The 15,071-nt window shown below is 39.5% G+C and overlaps 1 protein-coding gene across 2 annotated transcripts; it reads left to right on the forward strand.

Annotated features, from left to right (window-relative positions):
• Positions 1-2,309: 2,309 nt before the first annotated feature.
• LOC106941803 (nuclear protein MDM1-like) lies at positions 2,310-15,062 on the forward strand. 2 transcript variants are annotated; one of them, XM_015024922.1, is made up of 14 exons: positions 2,310-2,531; positions 3,344-3,443; positions 3,548-3,670; positions 4,693-4,773; positions 4,846-4,907; positions 4,967-5,062; positions 6,306-6,458; positions 6,758-6,876; positions 6,959-7,046; positions 11,364-11,581; positions 12,768-12,893; positions 13,083-13,165; positions 14,379-14,443; positions 14,521-15,062. In XM_015024922.1, exons 1-14 carry the CDS (start codon positions 2,514-2,516, stop codon positions 14,815-14,817), a joined length of 1,629 nt encoding a protein of 542 aa, XP_014880408.1. In that variant the 5' UTR covers positions 2,310-2,513; the 3' UTR covers positions 14,818-15,062. The 2 variants fall into 2 exon arrangements, with proteins under 2 accessions (XP_014880408.1, XP_014880409.1); XM_015024923.1 differs by having other exon boundaries at positions 7,004-7,046.
• The last annotated feature ends 9 nt before the right edge of the window (positions 15,063-15,071 follow it).

Genomic DNA, 15,071 nt, shown 5'->3' on the forward strand with positions numbered 1-15,071 from the left:
CACAAAGTTGGTGATCAGCGGATTATTTTTGTTTTTAATGAGTGTGGTGGCGTTACAGAACCAGTACGTCGGACCTCTGTGAGTTCTGCTGCGGTGTTGTACTGTGGTACGGCGCGGTACTGCTGCCAGTATTCTGCTTCTCCTCCAGTACGTTCAGTCATGTAGCATGTTGATGTTCAGTAAGTACTCGGTCTGACCTCCAGGAGATGCTGTGACGTTTGCATGCCGGTCAGAAGAGACGGAGGGTCTGTTTGCAGCCGCAGTGATCGGACCGCTATGTTTCTGCCAGCAGGGGGCGTCAGCGTGCTTAAACAGAATCTAACGCATTAATGTCTCGTTTTTTCAGTGCTTGATAATTTAATTTCCCCAGCTTTCTAAGAATGTTTTATAAATGCCTATGAATGTCCTTTTACCTCTTTGCAGCTACTTTTACACTGATTTCCTCGGATGTTTCAGTTAGTTGGTGTGTTTTGTGGGAGCCGCGGCTGCAGGCGGACCTTTCCGGCCTCCAAACATCGGGCTGCAGGGGCTTTCGTCATTTGCCAAACTCAGATTCTGGATGTCAGTTTGGAAATCTCTTTGTTTTAAAGAATATTGAGGCCTTAACAGTAGTAGTTGTACTAATAATTAGCATTTTTCAGTTGTGGGGTTTGTAAAAAAAAAAAATGTAATAAATGGAATAAAACTTTGTGATGTAGCTATAAGCAGATATGTTTGTGTGATGCTTTCAAAGGAAATGTAACAAAAGTTCAAATGGTGTGCAATAATAAACTTCTCCTGTCCTTTTATCTGCTTACACCCACATTACAGTGTTTTATGAACCATTTAATTTCATTTAATTTAAATTGTTGGAATCCCCTAAAACTCCCAACTTTACGCTGAAGTGATAATTGCAACTGCAGCTAAATGCAAAGTGGAAAAAGTTCCCCATGATTGAAATAACGCCTTTTTTTTTATTTTTACACTGTATGGCACAGTGACCAGTGAAATGTAAAAGAAACCAGTTCAGCCAGTGAGGCGCCGGGCTAGACCTGGTATGGAGGTCGTCTGAACTGGTTTCTTCGTTCCAGAAACCCGCAGCAGCAGGAGAGGCAGCAGAGTGGAGGGGGGCGAAGCCAAATGTAAAAACAAAACAAAACTAAGAAGCCTTAAATGAATAAAACTGGTGCAATTTTGTAACAGAAACACGTGTTGGTCGGTTATTCCTCTTATTGATGGATAAGGATGTATTTCAAAGTTTCATATTATCCTATAAACTCTGATTTTTATTGGGGACAAGTTGACAAAATAATATACTAGGTGGTAAGAAAAGGATGCATAATTCTCCAAAGGTTTTAAAAATAAAAATCTGTATTTAGCCCCTCAGAGTCCATGAGTTTCCTGAATTCTCATTAATTACAAAATGATTAAATTTGATGGGATGGGGGAAGAAAAAAAAGGAAAACGACGTCATAACGCGCTTCCGCGTAACGTCTCGCTGCCATGGCAACGCCGGTGTTGAGTCGGGAAAAGTTCCACCATAAAGATGTGATTTCCCACTTGGTCTGTCCGGCTGTTCCGATTTTGCGATTCTACACTGTCCTTTACGGTTAAGGGTGATCTCACGGTGCATTCAAGTACACCTCGTACATTGGAACATCTACATTAAGATGAATCTACACATCAATACCGTAATTTAATTTTATTGTAAGTTTTTATTAAAGGGTTATGACGGCGTAATTGGGTTGTTGTAGACAGAAAAGAATGAGTAAATTTCAGCCAAGAATTTTGAGATTTTGAGAATAATCACAGGAAAAAAAAAACATTTCTGAATATGAAAAGTTACAATTTTGCTAGGAAAAACTCAGACATTTTGAGGTTAATCTCAGACATTTCTGAATTTCAAAAGTCAAAAATTTGAAACTAAGTTTTTTCCCCCTTTTAGAGAAGTTTTGAGATTAATCTAAAAATTTCTGAGTTTTTTGGCAGATTTTTTTTTTCTACAATGGTCATAATAAAAGTAAAAAGTTAAATCTGGCCAAACAATGGGAAAAAAAAAAACAGTAATTTCTTTACATTTCACAACTAAAAATATTTGAAAAATATAATGAAATCATTATTGTTTAACAACAAAACGCACAACATGGAACATTTGAAAAATAATCACAGATGATGTTTTTTATATATATAAAATATTGATTAACACCTCAGTGCTATCTGATAGTAATAAAATACATTTATTCATTTTAGAGTCATTTCAGTATAGATTTTCTAATGTACGATTTGACTTGAATGCACCATATTATCAACCGCGGCCGTAGCTCTAAGTGTAGAGACGCAAATGTTAGGGAAGTGATTATCGAGAGGGTAACACAGCTCGACACAACACCTATAGCTTGACGCTTGAAGGTAGCTCGTAGCTCCGGGTGAATCAGCGGTAAACCGAACTAAAAGGGCCCGTTAGGACGCGAAGTTTGGGGTTTTGTTTCGGGGGAGCGACTTTTCCCGGTGTTACCTCAACAAGCAGGAGCGCCATGACGGTCCGCTTCAAGGTAAACAACAGGTGATGTAAACAGATTGATGCTAGCTGTCGCAGCTGCTGCTAATCACGATTAAAACCTGCTGGGAATCAGATTAAAGACTGCTGTGAAATAATAAAATGCATTATATTAAGGTTGAGATGTCGTGAAGCGTCGTTTCGGTTTACAGTTCAGCAGAAACGGGATCAATAAGGTTTTAATCTGTTATGATAATCCAGTTTATCAGGTTTGGATTCCCTCTGATTAATTTTTTTTTTTTTTTACCCGTCTAGACCATTTTGGAAAGTTAAATGTTGACTTCACTGTACTTTATTCTAATCTGAACTGATTTTTACAGGGACAGAGGTCGCCTGTTTAAGTTTGTAGTCTAACAGTCCGAACAGGGCCGGTCCGAACCTTTTTGGGGCCCTAGGCGGATTTTTATTTTGGGCCCCCCATTAAAATTTAAACTGAGACATTTTTGAATTTGAATTGATCCCAAAGGGAAATTAAATAAGTACAAACAGGTCAACACCAGATACTTCATTTCAAGACTACTCTAAGTGTGTAATATACCTGCTATCATTACTTATTTTTTAAACATAATTTATGATTAAATTAGTCATTTTCCTCCAGTATGGAAATAAGGACAACCTTATTTCCACAATCAATTGCAAAAGCCAAGGAGCTCGATTAGCAGAACTTTTTCACCAGGACAATGAATTCATTTTATTATTTCAACTTTAGAGAAACTAAATTCCTTCGATATATTTGCTTGTCTTTGGTCTGAGATGTTGGTCATTTTTACTTTATTATAGTTCAGAGCTAAACTGTTTCTGTTTCAGAGTCAGAGTGAATACCAGAAGAGCTACGGTGTCCCTCGCTCCAGGAGTGTGTCGCCTCAGCGCTGCCGCCCGCTGGCTGGACTTCGCCCTGATCAGAACCGTAAGAACCTCTTATGACGTTTTTATATAAAAACAACAAAAATTCAACTAGAAGCAACAGAGATATTTTAAGAATCAGTATCTTCCTGCTGTGTGTGTTTGCAGGGATCAGCAGACCTCCAGGTCTCCAACGACTGAAGAGACCCGGTCCACCCGAGTCCGGTAACTTCCTGCCTGGTTCTCCAGCAGATCCAGTTTGCAGAGCAACGCCCTCTACTGGCAGGAAAGGTGAGTGTCTGCAGGGGAACAGGAGAAGATCGTTTCAGTCTGGACAAAATTATTTTACTGTTGTTTTTTTTTTAAACAATTTCTTCTTAAAAATTATGAAAGCATAAAAAGGAGTAAAAGGGGGGAAAAAAAGTAAATTTCTAGAAATTTTGGAAATAATCTCTTCAATTTTCTAGAAAAGAAGGGATTGTTTTTTTTTTTCCTCTGGCAAAGCATCTTTAAAATCTCAAAAAGCCCCAAAAAAAAAAAATTTTGCCATTATTACTATTATTCATTTTTTACATTTTAAGTCAAAAATTTGCTTGAAAAAACTAAAAGAAAAATTAAAAGATTTTCAGATTCGTCTAAAATTTTGCTTCTAAACTTTTCCCACAGTAAAATTTTAATTTTCAAGTTTTCAAACTTTCTCTGCATCACACTTTGGCAATAATAATAAAAAAACAAGTTGACTAAAAAAGACAGTTTCATTTCACTATAATATAATTTATTAATGCTATTAATAACCTGTTGTGGTAGGACTCTAGGTAAAATAAAATATTTTATGTTTTGAGTTATCTGAGAACCAAACACAAAATTTAACAAAAAAATCCCCCAATTTCAATAACGCTTAATTATTTCATATAAACAGATCAGATCAATAATTCACTGAAAAATTAGGAATAATAAATATTCATTACATTCAAGCAAATCATGATAAAGTAAATTACCTTCCTGCTCAAATTAAATGTTTAAATTAAAACACTAAAAAATATTCTCGCTAAGTTTTTTAGCAAATAAAAATAATTTTATTAATTCTGACTAAACTAAAACAAGAAGTTTAATCTGATTTAACTCCAGATGATCTGGTTTCAACTGTAAACATTGTTTACAAATTTCCAAATGTTTTTATTAAAGTGTCAGATTAGATTTTATTACAAAACTGTGCAGTTTGAAAACCAAGAACTCTCCAAATTCAAGGATTTTCCAGGTTCTTAATAATCTGGATGAGGCTGTTTCACATGATTCTCTGCCTTAAATCACAGATTCTCCAGTTTCTAAACCACCAAATGTTTCTGGATCGGAACCAGAACCTGGATTCAGACCAGCAGCTGATGGAAAATCCGGTAAATGTGCTGAACTTTGAGGTTCTGTCGTCCCAGATTGCCGCTGGTCTCACATCTGCTCTGTGTCCCCAGTGAAGCTCCGCCCCTCTGAGCCCGGCGGGCCTGCAGAACCCGAGCAGCAGCCGGGAAACCAGGTGAGACCATCTGGAACGCTGAACCGGAAGCAGCAGGATGTGACTGGTTTGTGTTGCAGGTCGACAAGGCGTGGGGTCAGAGGTCAGAGTACCACAGGCAGTTCGGCTGGAAGAAGCCCGTATCTGCAGCGTCGCCATTACTGACAGCAGAGCAGGTGAGAAAGACGTCTAAGCACGACGACTTCCTGTTTTCCATCAGGAAGCATGGGGAGGCATGAATGCTAACCGACATGAATGACTGTTTCGATTGGTTTCCTTCTGTGGTTGTTAATGCAGCGCCCCCGCAGGCGAGGAGGGGAACAGGTTTTTCAAAGAGAACCACAGCAGCTGAGTAACAAATGTTCTCCAAATCTCACCGGAGGGATTATTAATCCCATCAGACCTTAGAATGAGCTGAATGGGATGAATGAATATTAATTAATCAGTTAATTTCACAAAAAAGCTCACAGCATTGTGGTTATTTTATTATGAATATCATTAGGATTCATTTCTGATTTATTAAAGGAAACAAAACAGTCAAACTATGACAGAATGACGACCTCAGCGGTTTAGTAAAACTAGAAATTTAAACTACAAACAGTAAACACAGAAATACAAATATCAAAATAATTGTGATAAAATGTAAAATAATGTCCAACAAAATACAGCTAACTGAATTTAGATAAAATGTAGAATAATGAAATATTAAATGTAGAACAGAAATTATGGCTGAATTCAGGAGGTTTTAATTAGCTTTTATTGCATCACAGAAACTTTCTCTTTATTTAAAAGCAAAATTCTGATTTTAATCAGATTAATTCAGTTCAGGTATCACGATGGGGTAATAAAGCAACTTCAGTTGCTGTCACCATTTTGCCATGTGTTTCCTGAAGCTGCTTTTTATCTCAATCAGATTTTGTAGATAAAAAAGCAGCAAATGTTTTACCTAAACATTCTCACCAGGGGGCAGCGTTTTTAAAATCAGACATTTTTTAAAATTATTTTTCACCAAAATGAATCAAAATCATATAAGAGAACCTTAAACACATTCAGTAGGGAAATAGTTGTTTTTATAAAGGCAGATGTTTGTTACTGACTAAATGAAATAAAGTTGTATTTTAAAATTGTAATTTAAATGCAAGTTTGATTTATCACATTCTGATTCAGTTTTTATGTGAAATGTTGCCCTTAAACATCAAATAAAAGTTAGTCATTTTAAAATTGCATTCTGGGTAAAAAAGAAAAAAACAATAGACAAACTGATAGAGTTCAATTGATTATCAGTGAACAATAACTGTAATTCTCCTGTTTGTCCACCAGATGGCGGCGCACCAGCCTCATCCAAACCGATTAGATCGCAGCTCTCTGGAGGTTTTCTCAGTGGTTGTTCAGGTGCTGACCTTTGACCCCATCTTGCAGGTGTTGCACTCCACCAGCAGGTCCATCCCACCCTTTAAGAACATCCCCGTTCCCATGGAAACGGAGTACCGCCGGAGCTTCCAGGGTCTGGTTCCGCCATCCGGTCCGCGCCTTCGGAGAAATCTGGGACATCCGGTGTTTCACACATACAGAGTAGGTAACACACACACACACACACACACACACACACACACACACACACACACACAGTAAGAGAGGAAATTTTCTTGCTTCTAATTGATCTTATCTAATTTTTGATTCTTTAAGATTAAAATTTTTAGAAAATTTGTCATCTGTAATTTCTTTTTTAGAAAAGAAATCAAGCAGAAAAAAAAGAAATAAAATCTTACAAAGAATATCTTTTTTTTAAATCTTGAAGCCACTCTGTTCAGCTCTGTTCTTTGACCTTTGCTATCTAATCCTGTCAATCTGCTGTCCTGTTTTACCTGCAGACTCACAGAAGGAAAAGTTTGGATGCACAGAGTAACGAACTTCCTGTCAAACAGGAAACTGGGTCCCAGTTGCCCCTGACGACGGCCCCCCTGCCCGCTCAGGTGCGGAGGAGACACAGGTGAGTTCCAGGCCGAGTGTGTTCCAGCGTCTCTGTCAGGCCGGTGAAATGACGTGTGGAACCGTTCCTGTGTGTCTGGCAGGATGTTGACAGAGTATCAGTCCAGCTTTCGTTCTCCTCTCTGCAGGAACCCAAAAGGAGGCGGAACCACAGACGATCTCACTGAGCAGGTCAGAGGTCAATTTACATTCATCACACTACCTTTCACTTTCTGTGACAGTCAGCACTTTTTATTCGCTACTGTAAAACATTTTGGTAGAGAACAATTGAACATCAGAGGCTGCCTTGGAGGAAAGTTATAAAAAGACTTCAAATGCTGCCTCCGATATCGAAACTCCACCTACAAGTTTCAGCTGAACTTTGAAGTTAGAAATTCAATTCAATTCTAAGGTTTCCTGTAGCAGTCAGTCTCGCAACGAATCTGAAGAAGCCTCTGACTGAAGAATGTTGCAGTATGGTAGTATCCTGACATGCTGACAGCTCAATATTCATAAGTAACACGTCCTGGATGACATCATTAGCTGCTATTCCACCTCCTTTGCTTTTGCTACTCATCTTTGAATCTCTGGAAAGTAGTTAGACAGATGTTGGAGTAGGGGATAAGATCACTGTGCAATATGAAAGAAAGAAGTGATGGTTTGAAATTCTTCCCTCTCTCTCTCTCTTGGCTGCAAAAACAAAACACCTTGTTGCCATGGTTACATGTGTTAACAACTGCCCGAAAGTAAAAAAAAAAAAAATAAAAAAAGAGAGAGCAAAAATCCTTCCAGACACAAAGGAGATAATTGTCCAAACATGAAACGACTCAATTAAAGAAATTATGAACAAAAGTGTAGAAACAGGAGATTAAAGTAACGGAGCTAAAGGTGTCGGATGATTTAAAATGAGATCTCAGTTGCAGACTGAAGCTGTTTGGATTCACAAAGATTAGAAACACAGGAGATAAAACGATCAGACAGAACTGGTTAATTCATTTAACTAAAACTTGTAAGAACTGAGGTCTGATGGAAACTCTGCGTTAGGTTTAGTCACAATGGCAAACAAACGGAGATCTGAAGTGGTCCGAAACCCATCTCTGTGGAACACCGCTGCTCTGCTGAGAGGCAGTGATGAATGAAAATGGCCCACATTGCTTCCCCCCACAAGCATTGGTCACTGCTTGTGTGGGCGGCTACAGCAGAGCTCAATGGAGGCGTATTCTTGATGCGTAATGCGCTGCCATTTTGTTCCAGATCTCTGAAGGGAGGGAGTGAGTGTTACTGGGGTAAAAATAATTGATTCATGGTGACGGTGTTTCAGGTTTGACTTCAAACAAATGGATGAAACTCAACTCAGCCAGAATCCAGATATGATAAACCAAACTTAAAATACATTTGCTTAATGGATTTTTGTGTATTTGCAAAAAACAATGGAATCATTTTTTCGCGTCACGCTAATGGACAAACTCATTTTCATGACTTTTATTGCATTTCTTATTTAATGAAAACACCATTTATTTCCCCCCACATTAGTGTAGTTTTGTACACAGTTTGTAACGGAAACTCAGCCACAGACCTTTGTGGTATTACAGGGTTTCTGCAGGTTTCACATTTAAGACTTTTTAAGGCCATCATGAAAGGAATTTAAGGTTGGGTTGGCAACAGACGTGAGCCAACTGGCGATAAATTTGTACTTATCCATAATGGACATAAAAAAGCTAGCTGGCTTTTTATATTAGCAGCTAGTTAACCTGCTAGCTTTACATTTGTTAGCCAGCTGGCTAGTTACCGTTAGCTTAATGTTGATTATTTTCTCCACCCTAAGCCCAGAGGTGGCATGGGGAGGAAACAGCTAACAGATACTATCTGCTAACTAGCTAAGTTTACCCATCTTAGCTAGCTGGCTAGTTACCATTAGCTTATTATTGATTATTTTCTTCACTGTAAGTTCAGAGGTAGCTTAGGGTTGAGGAAGAACTTTATTAATCAACTGATCCACCTCATTCGTGATAAACAAAATGTTCCTAACGAAGATGGTAATAAACCGGTGTGAACTCTTCACAGTTTTAAGCAGCAAACATTTTCTCCTCATCCTTTGGCAGGAAAGATAGTTTTGGTTTGACTCGCACAGGAAGTTTAAATTACCGTTTCTGCCTTTAATCAAACAGAATAAAGAAAATAAAAGCTCCGCCTCTTTAAGAGAGAACAGGAAAGCAGGTCAGGTGGAGGAGGGGGCTTGAAGCAGCAGGACAGTCCAGCGCCTGCGGTGAGTTCACTGTCAGCAGGAGAAGCAGGAAATCTCACTGAAGTTGTGTTTTAGGGGATTGTTTCGGTCGGGGTGTGTTTTTCTGTGTGTTGCTGATGAAAAACCAAAGTGCTGAGTGTCAGCAGAAGAAACCACAGTGGTTCGTTTCAGGGAAATTTCTCTGCGTTACTCACAGTCAGGTCGGTTCCCAACAGCCCTGTGGAAAATGTTGTTGAGGAGGGGGGCAGCCGTTCACACAACATCAAAGATTTCGCCTGAAGGCATCAAAAATACTAAGAAAAGCACCTGCATCTGTTTGCTTTGCAGGAAAAAAACGTTTTTGCAGCTGCTGGTGTGTTTTGCTGGTTTGTTTTCAAACCACCAGCTGTTAATCTGCTGATGTAATTAAATAGAAAAAAAATCAATGCAGCACCAATAACAGGCCCTAAAATGACCAAAAAACCAAACAACACCAGGCGTTTCGGCTGAATTTGACTTTTAACGACAACTAAAATGTTCCCAGAGATCCAGTTGGAAGAATTAAAGCCAAGACGAATCGTTGCTGCGCCACCTGGTGGCAGAAACAGGAAGGTGAGTGCAGCAAAACCAGGGCTGGGCGATGTTTAAAAACAAAATCTGATTTTTTTTTTTTATAGATTCAATTCTAATTTATTTTTATATTATGGGTGACAGAAAATATTTTCAAAAAATAGCTTTTATTTCAGCTATATGACAATTAATCCAATTTTTAATTAAAACAATAATTTTATAATTTCCATTTGCATCATTTATAGTTTTTCTCTTTCTACCAGAACTAGCTTTCAGGCGTAGCTATCTCTCTTTTTTGAATAATTAATTTTATTTGTTGTTTCTATTGTTTTATTTATTTTGGATATTTAAAGAGTCTTCCAGTTCCAGTGTCAAATGTTCATTTAAATTTAAAGTTTATCGATATTTAATACTCTGTTCTTGCATTATTATTATGCCATTACCATTATATTAACTGAAAATGGTCTCAAAACAACAACAATAAAATCGTTTATCGCGATAATTCTGGGACAAAGCAAAATGTGTTATTGTGAAGGGACATTTTTTGTTTAATCATGAGAATATAGTCATAATTTTACCAAAAAAAAGTCTTAAAATTTTCAGAAAGTTCTAAAAATCTGATGTGAAGTTGTCCAATCATTTCAAAGTCTTATTATGAGAATCAGGAAACCCTGAGAGAAAATGTGAAGCTGCTTGTAAAGAAGCTAAAACTCGAGGAAAATCACTGTAAAGTGGAAAATATTATGAAATATTCTTGCTTAGAAGTGGAGCTAATTGAGTCGATCTGGTGGGAAAGCAGAGGGGGCATTTTTCTGTCCGCTGGGGTTTTTACATTTTCGGCGGCCATCTTGTTGGGTGCGGCCCGAACCCGTCAGCCGGTTATTCAGTTCTACCTTTCAAATGGAAACGATGCAGATGCAGTGAGTCACCTGCTGAGACTCAAATAAAAACTACCGAGTCCAAACTTTTGTAAAGTAACCTCTTTTATGTGTTTTTAAATATAGTCATCAAAAGTTTTAATCCTCTAAATGAATCACATCAATTTTCTCTCCGTCTTTTTGACCCAGTCTTTTTTTTCTGAGCCGACGTCACGAACAAACCGGTGGGTGGAAGTGATGAAACGCTGACAGGTGATTCCTGTCGAGGTTGCGCCGTGGACAGACTGAGGTTAGCTTCACAAACGGGGTCAGAGGTTATCCAGGGTCCAGCGCGTCGGGTTTACCAGAATCTACGACTTCAGCTGCAGTGACACGACTGGAGCGAAGCAGCTGAGGTTTGACGGCAGAGACGGAATAATTAACGCCTCAAACTACCAGATTCCTCTCAGAGAACTGAATATCCACTCTTTATTTCTCTTTTGAAGTCAATATTTTTAAGATAATAAATAGATTTTGACCAATATAAATGGAAAAATGTCTGTTTTGAAGACATATTTTATGGCTCAAAATTGCCTCAGTGTTTCTGATCTTATTTAAAATTCACCAGTGGAAAAACGTTATTGCATCGCCTGTTTTCTGACTGAGATTTTTAAAAACCCAAATTATTTATTAATAAAATCAAGTTTCAAAAGCAGTTCAAAGTGCTTTGCATCATAAAAACACAGAAAAAAAGTCATAAAAGCATCAAACTAGTAACTAATATTTTGTCTGTGTTGAACTCATCAATATGTTGGTCAGTGATTATTGGGTTTTCAGGAGTTTCACCTGTTTGTCCAGGTGAAGGAGCGCAGGCAGCAGGCCCAGGCGTACCGACGCAGAGCCTGGGGAACCAACTTCTCCAGGGACCATCTGAGCCAGCTGCTGTCCGAACACAACGCGCTGTGGGAGCCCGCCGACTCCCACTCCGACCCCTCCACCCCGCTGCCCAACCGTGACCTTTCACCTGAGCCGGACAGCCGCAGAGCTTCCTGTGTAGAAGCCCTGGACCTGGCCAGGTGAGGAGCGATGCAGGCGGGAGTGGAGCCGGGCGATAAATCGATTTTAGCGATTAATTTAGAGAAAATCTGGACTTTTTTCCCCACCAATGCAGTCCTCAAAGTGATGTCATCACACCCAGGGCGGCCATCTTGTTTTACAGCTGCTATTTATTTGGACTTTGAATTCAAGTCAACTCTATGACAGAATATTAGGACTAGAGTACTTTGATTTTCTTCTAATTATGAGAATGAAATGAGAATCTTATGGAAACGCCAACATACAGAATCACAAAAATGAGGCATGTGGAGCATCTTGTGAAGTTATATTTTGGTATGGAGCCGTCGCAACAAAACTGCACAAAATCCTGCCCCATCTCTCTGCAAGAGGGCAAAAAACTGCTAGCAGATGATGTTAGCTTTGGTTTTAGCTAGCAGAACAGCTAACTTTCTCTGCTAAATCTTAAATGCGCTGATATATAAAATAAAAAGGGACGCAGTGCTTTGCTACTGATTGTCAACAATAGGACAGCTGGACCAACAGGTGTGGTGTAGCTGACAGAGAGGGAGAAAAAAGTGGCTTTGAGTTGTTATTTCTCCCTTTGCAGTGACACACTGCAGTAAATTAATGCCTTCATCTCCAGGTTTCATTTTGTTAATCGTCTTTTTGCCATCCAGCGTCGTTCGCATGCGCAGAATCTCCAAAGGTAAACAATGACATGCAACAGGCTCCATAAGTTTTACACATAAGAAATGCTTATTCTTTTAACACACCAGCATCAATGTATCAGCAGCAGGACTTTGACTCAATCCTGCAAACAAAGAGTTTATTTTGAACAAAGATCTGTATGAACTGAGCTGTTCGCATCCCATCCTGATTAAAAAAGGGTTTTTTGTTCAATAAAAACACTTTGTATTGTAAAGTTTTTCTGGTAAAATTGTGCCTTTTTTCTGCTTATATTCTGAATATATTCTCATAATTAATCCCGATGCTCAGTTGTCCGACTCACAAAAGAGATGATTGAAATAAAACCACTTCTTGAAAATAATTTCATTTGTAGAGAACAAAAAAACGGATTAAAATTGGATTCAGTGTAAATAAAAGAAATGTGAGCTTTTATTCTTTAGCCATATTGCCCAGCTGTAGGCAGGAGGCTGCAACCTGATCTGACCTCTGACCTGAACTGGTTTCTGCCTGGTTCTCCAGTATGTCCAGCAGGAGGTCGTCAGTCAGCGGAGGAAAAACTCAGAGGAGCGCTGGGAGGGAAACGCCTCCAGGACCCGGAGCTGAGTGCCACACAGCCTGGGCAGAAGAAGAAGAAGAGACGGAGGAGTCGGTTTTTTCTTTCTCTGATAGCAGTTTTATATTCTTGACTTTGTTTTGAAGTGTTTTAATTAAGCAGTTGTAACTTGAGTCTATTTTGCCTGAAGATAATCTCCAGCACTGACAGAAAGTGTGTCAGAAGTGTGAAAGTCAGATCAAAGCCACCTCTGGTTTCAGGAACCAACTGTGTGTTTTCAGAGAGGAGGGAAGGTTACCGACTCCCAGACTGAGAACGAGGCCGGTGCAGAGGACCCACCACGACCTGACCACACCTGCCACAGGTAAACGTACCTGCAGGACACGGAAACCACCCAGCGCTGTAAAACCCGATGCTAATCTTTAATCCACCTCAACGTTTCTCATTTCCAACAAGGGAAAAATTACATGCAATCCTGGTGTAGAGTTAAAGACAAAGTTCTTACAGCTTTGGCCATTTTAAGAAGCTGCATCTGCAGCTGACAGAGTCGAGTGTTTCCAGGAAGATCAGAGGTCAAGCTGAGGTCTCAAAGACCTCAGAAGACCTAGAAAACTTTCCGAGAAAACGGCTCAGAAAAGAAATGACACTTCTGCTAGCTGGTAGAGCAGATCGACTGCAGCTTCTGCTGTTTGTTCTCTGAAGGATGCTCTTTTCCTGCAGAAACGTGCAACATTTCCTCCCTTTATTGTGCTCACTGCAATTAATAAACCACTTCCTCGCAGCGCGCTCAGATGCAGCAAACGCTGAACTGACTTCTGCAGAAACTGTTGAGCTAATATTGGACGTTTTTCCTCATACGGCCTTCAGTAGTGATAAAACATCGCAATGCAATAAGCAGTCACACTGCATAACAGAAGGTTTCATACATGCAGAGGGCATGGCAGCAGATGGGTTTCCATTAACAATATCATTGCACAATTTGACATTTTGAAAATAAATGTATCTTATGGAAACGCTTCATTTTTTTTTAAACTCTCAATTTTAGATGAAAAGTTTTTGCGCTGGAATGAGAAGTTGATTTATTTTGCAAAACTGCAATGGAAACTATTTTTTAATCGTACGGGTCACATGATCAACAGCCAGATGTTACTACTGCTGGAGACGACAAAGAAGAGGTTAGTTCACTTATCACATGAACTAACTAGTTCACATGTGATTTTAATCACATTTCTTATTTGATGGAAAGATCGCAACTGCAAAATGTTATTTTTTCAACGTTACCCAGAATGCCCTGCTCTTTTGGAGCAATCTGGTCAGCACATATGTATTCCAACCCATAATTAAATATCCACGATGAGTTAAAATCGCAGCATGAACTCAGATCTGACATCTTTCCGTTGTTGAGGCTCGTACATGCAGCGCCGCTCTCCCTCATGTGTATCAGCATTAAAATTCATCCAAGTCAAACTTCTGCAGACGTCCTGTTGGTATTTTAATAATTACTTCCTTTGTATCCATTTCATTTTAGTTTTTCAGTCGTATTCTACCACCAAACATATGCCCTGTTTGCCCTCCAGGGGGAGCTATACTTGTTGGAAAATCGACCAACAGGGATGATTCTTCTCCTATCAAACAAAAACAGGTAACTTGGTTCTAATAAAACATTTTTTATGTATGATGTCACACAATAAAGGGTCATGTGACGTTTTATCTGGCCAGAAATTCGCTTCAACAGAGTTTGGGTCAGAGGTCGGCGTCAACAAGCCGGTCAAACTGAAGGAGGCGTGGCCAGAGAACAGCCCCGTGTCTTTAAGCCCCCCTCCTACCAACCAGCAGACGCCCAGCCCTCAGCCTCAACCAATCAGGACGAAGCAGGCGCCTCCTTCCCCAGCAGCCCCGCCCCCTCTGGGCTCGCCGCCGCAGCATGGGATCCAGGGAACGCTGAGACATCCGGACTTCCAGCACAACGGTGAGCTTCAGACTCCTGTGCTGTGTCTGCATCTTTCCTTCCACTAAACTTTCTACTGAAATGTTTTCGTTCAATGTGTGGACAAATAGTTTCTGATTTATTTACTAACAAATCAGAAGTCTTCCTCCTGAGACCCGCTTCCTCTACGGGTTCATACACGGTTCTGGAAAGTATTTAGAGATGAGTTTCAACTTGGAGGTTTTAATTTGGGGCATTTTTGTGCATCAGGTTTCCTGATGATGCAACAGCAGAGTCCAAACAAAAACAGTGAAATCAGACCAACATGGGATTAACCTCCGGC

This window comes from Poecilia latipinna, unplaced genomic scaffold (genome assembly GCF_001443285.1).
Source record: "Poecilia latipinna isolate Pla-1442-1.1 unplaced genomic scaffold, P_latipinna-1.0 Scaffold3875, whole genome shotgun sequence".
NCBI classification, from domain to species: Eukaryota; Metazoa; Chordata; class Actinopteri; order Cyprinodontiformes; family Poeciliidae; genus Poecilia; species Poecilia latipinna.

Bases quoted from the DNA above. Each gene is read 5' to 3' on its own strand.
- LOC106941803 (XM_015024922.1), top strand. The intron at 4,908-4,966 runs GTGAGACCATCT...TTTGTGTTGCAG, and splicing joins AGCAGCAGCCGGGAAACCAG to GTCGACAAGGCGTGGGGTCA. The intron at 7,047-11,363 runs GTCAGAGGTCAA...CTGTTTGTCCAG, and splicing joins CAGACGATCTCACTGAGCAG to GTGAAGGAGCGCAGGCAGCA.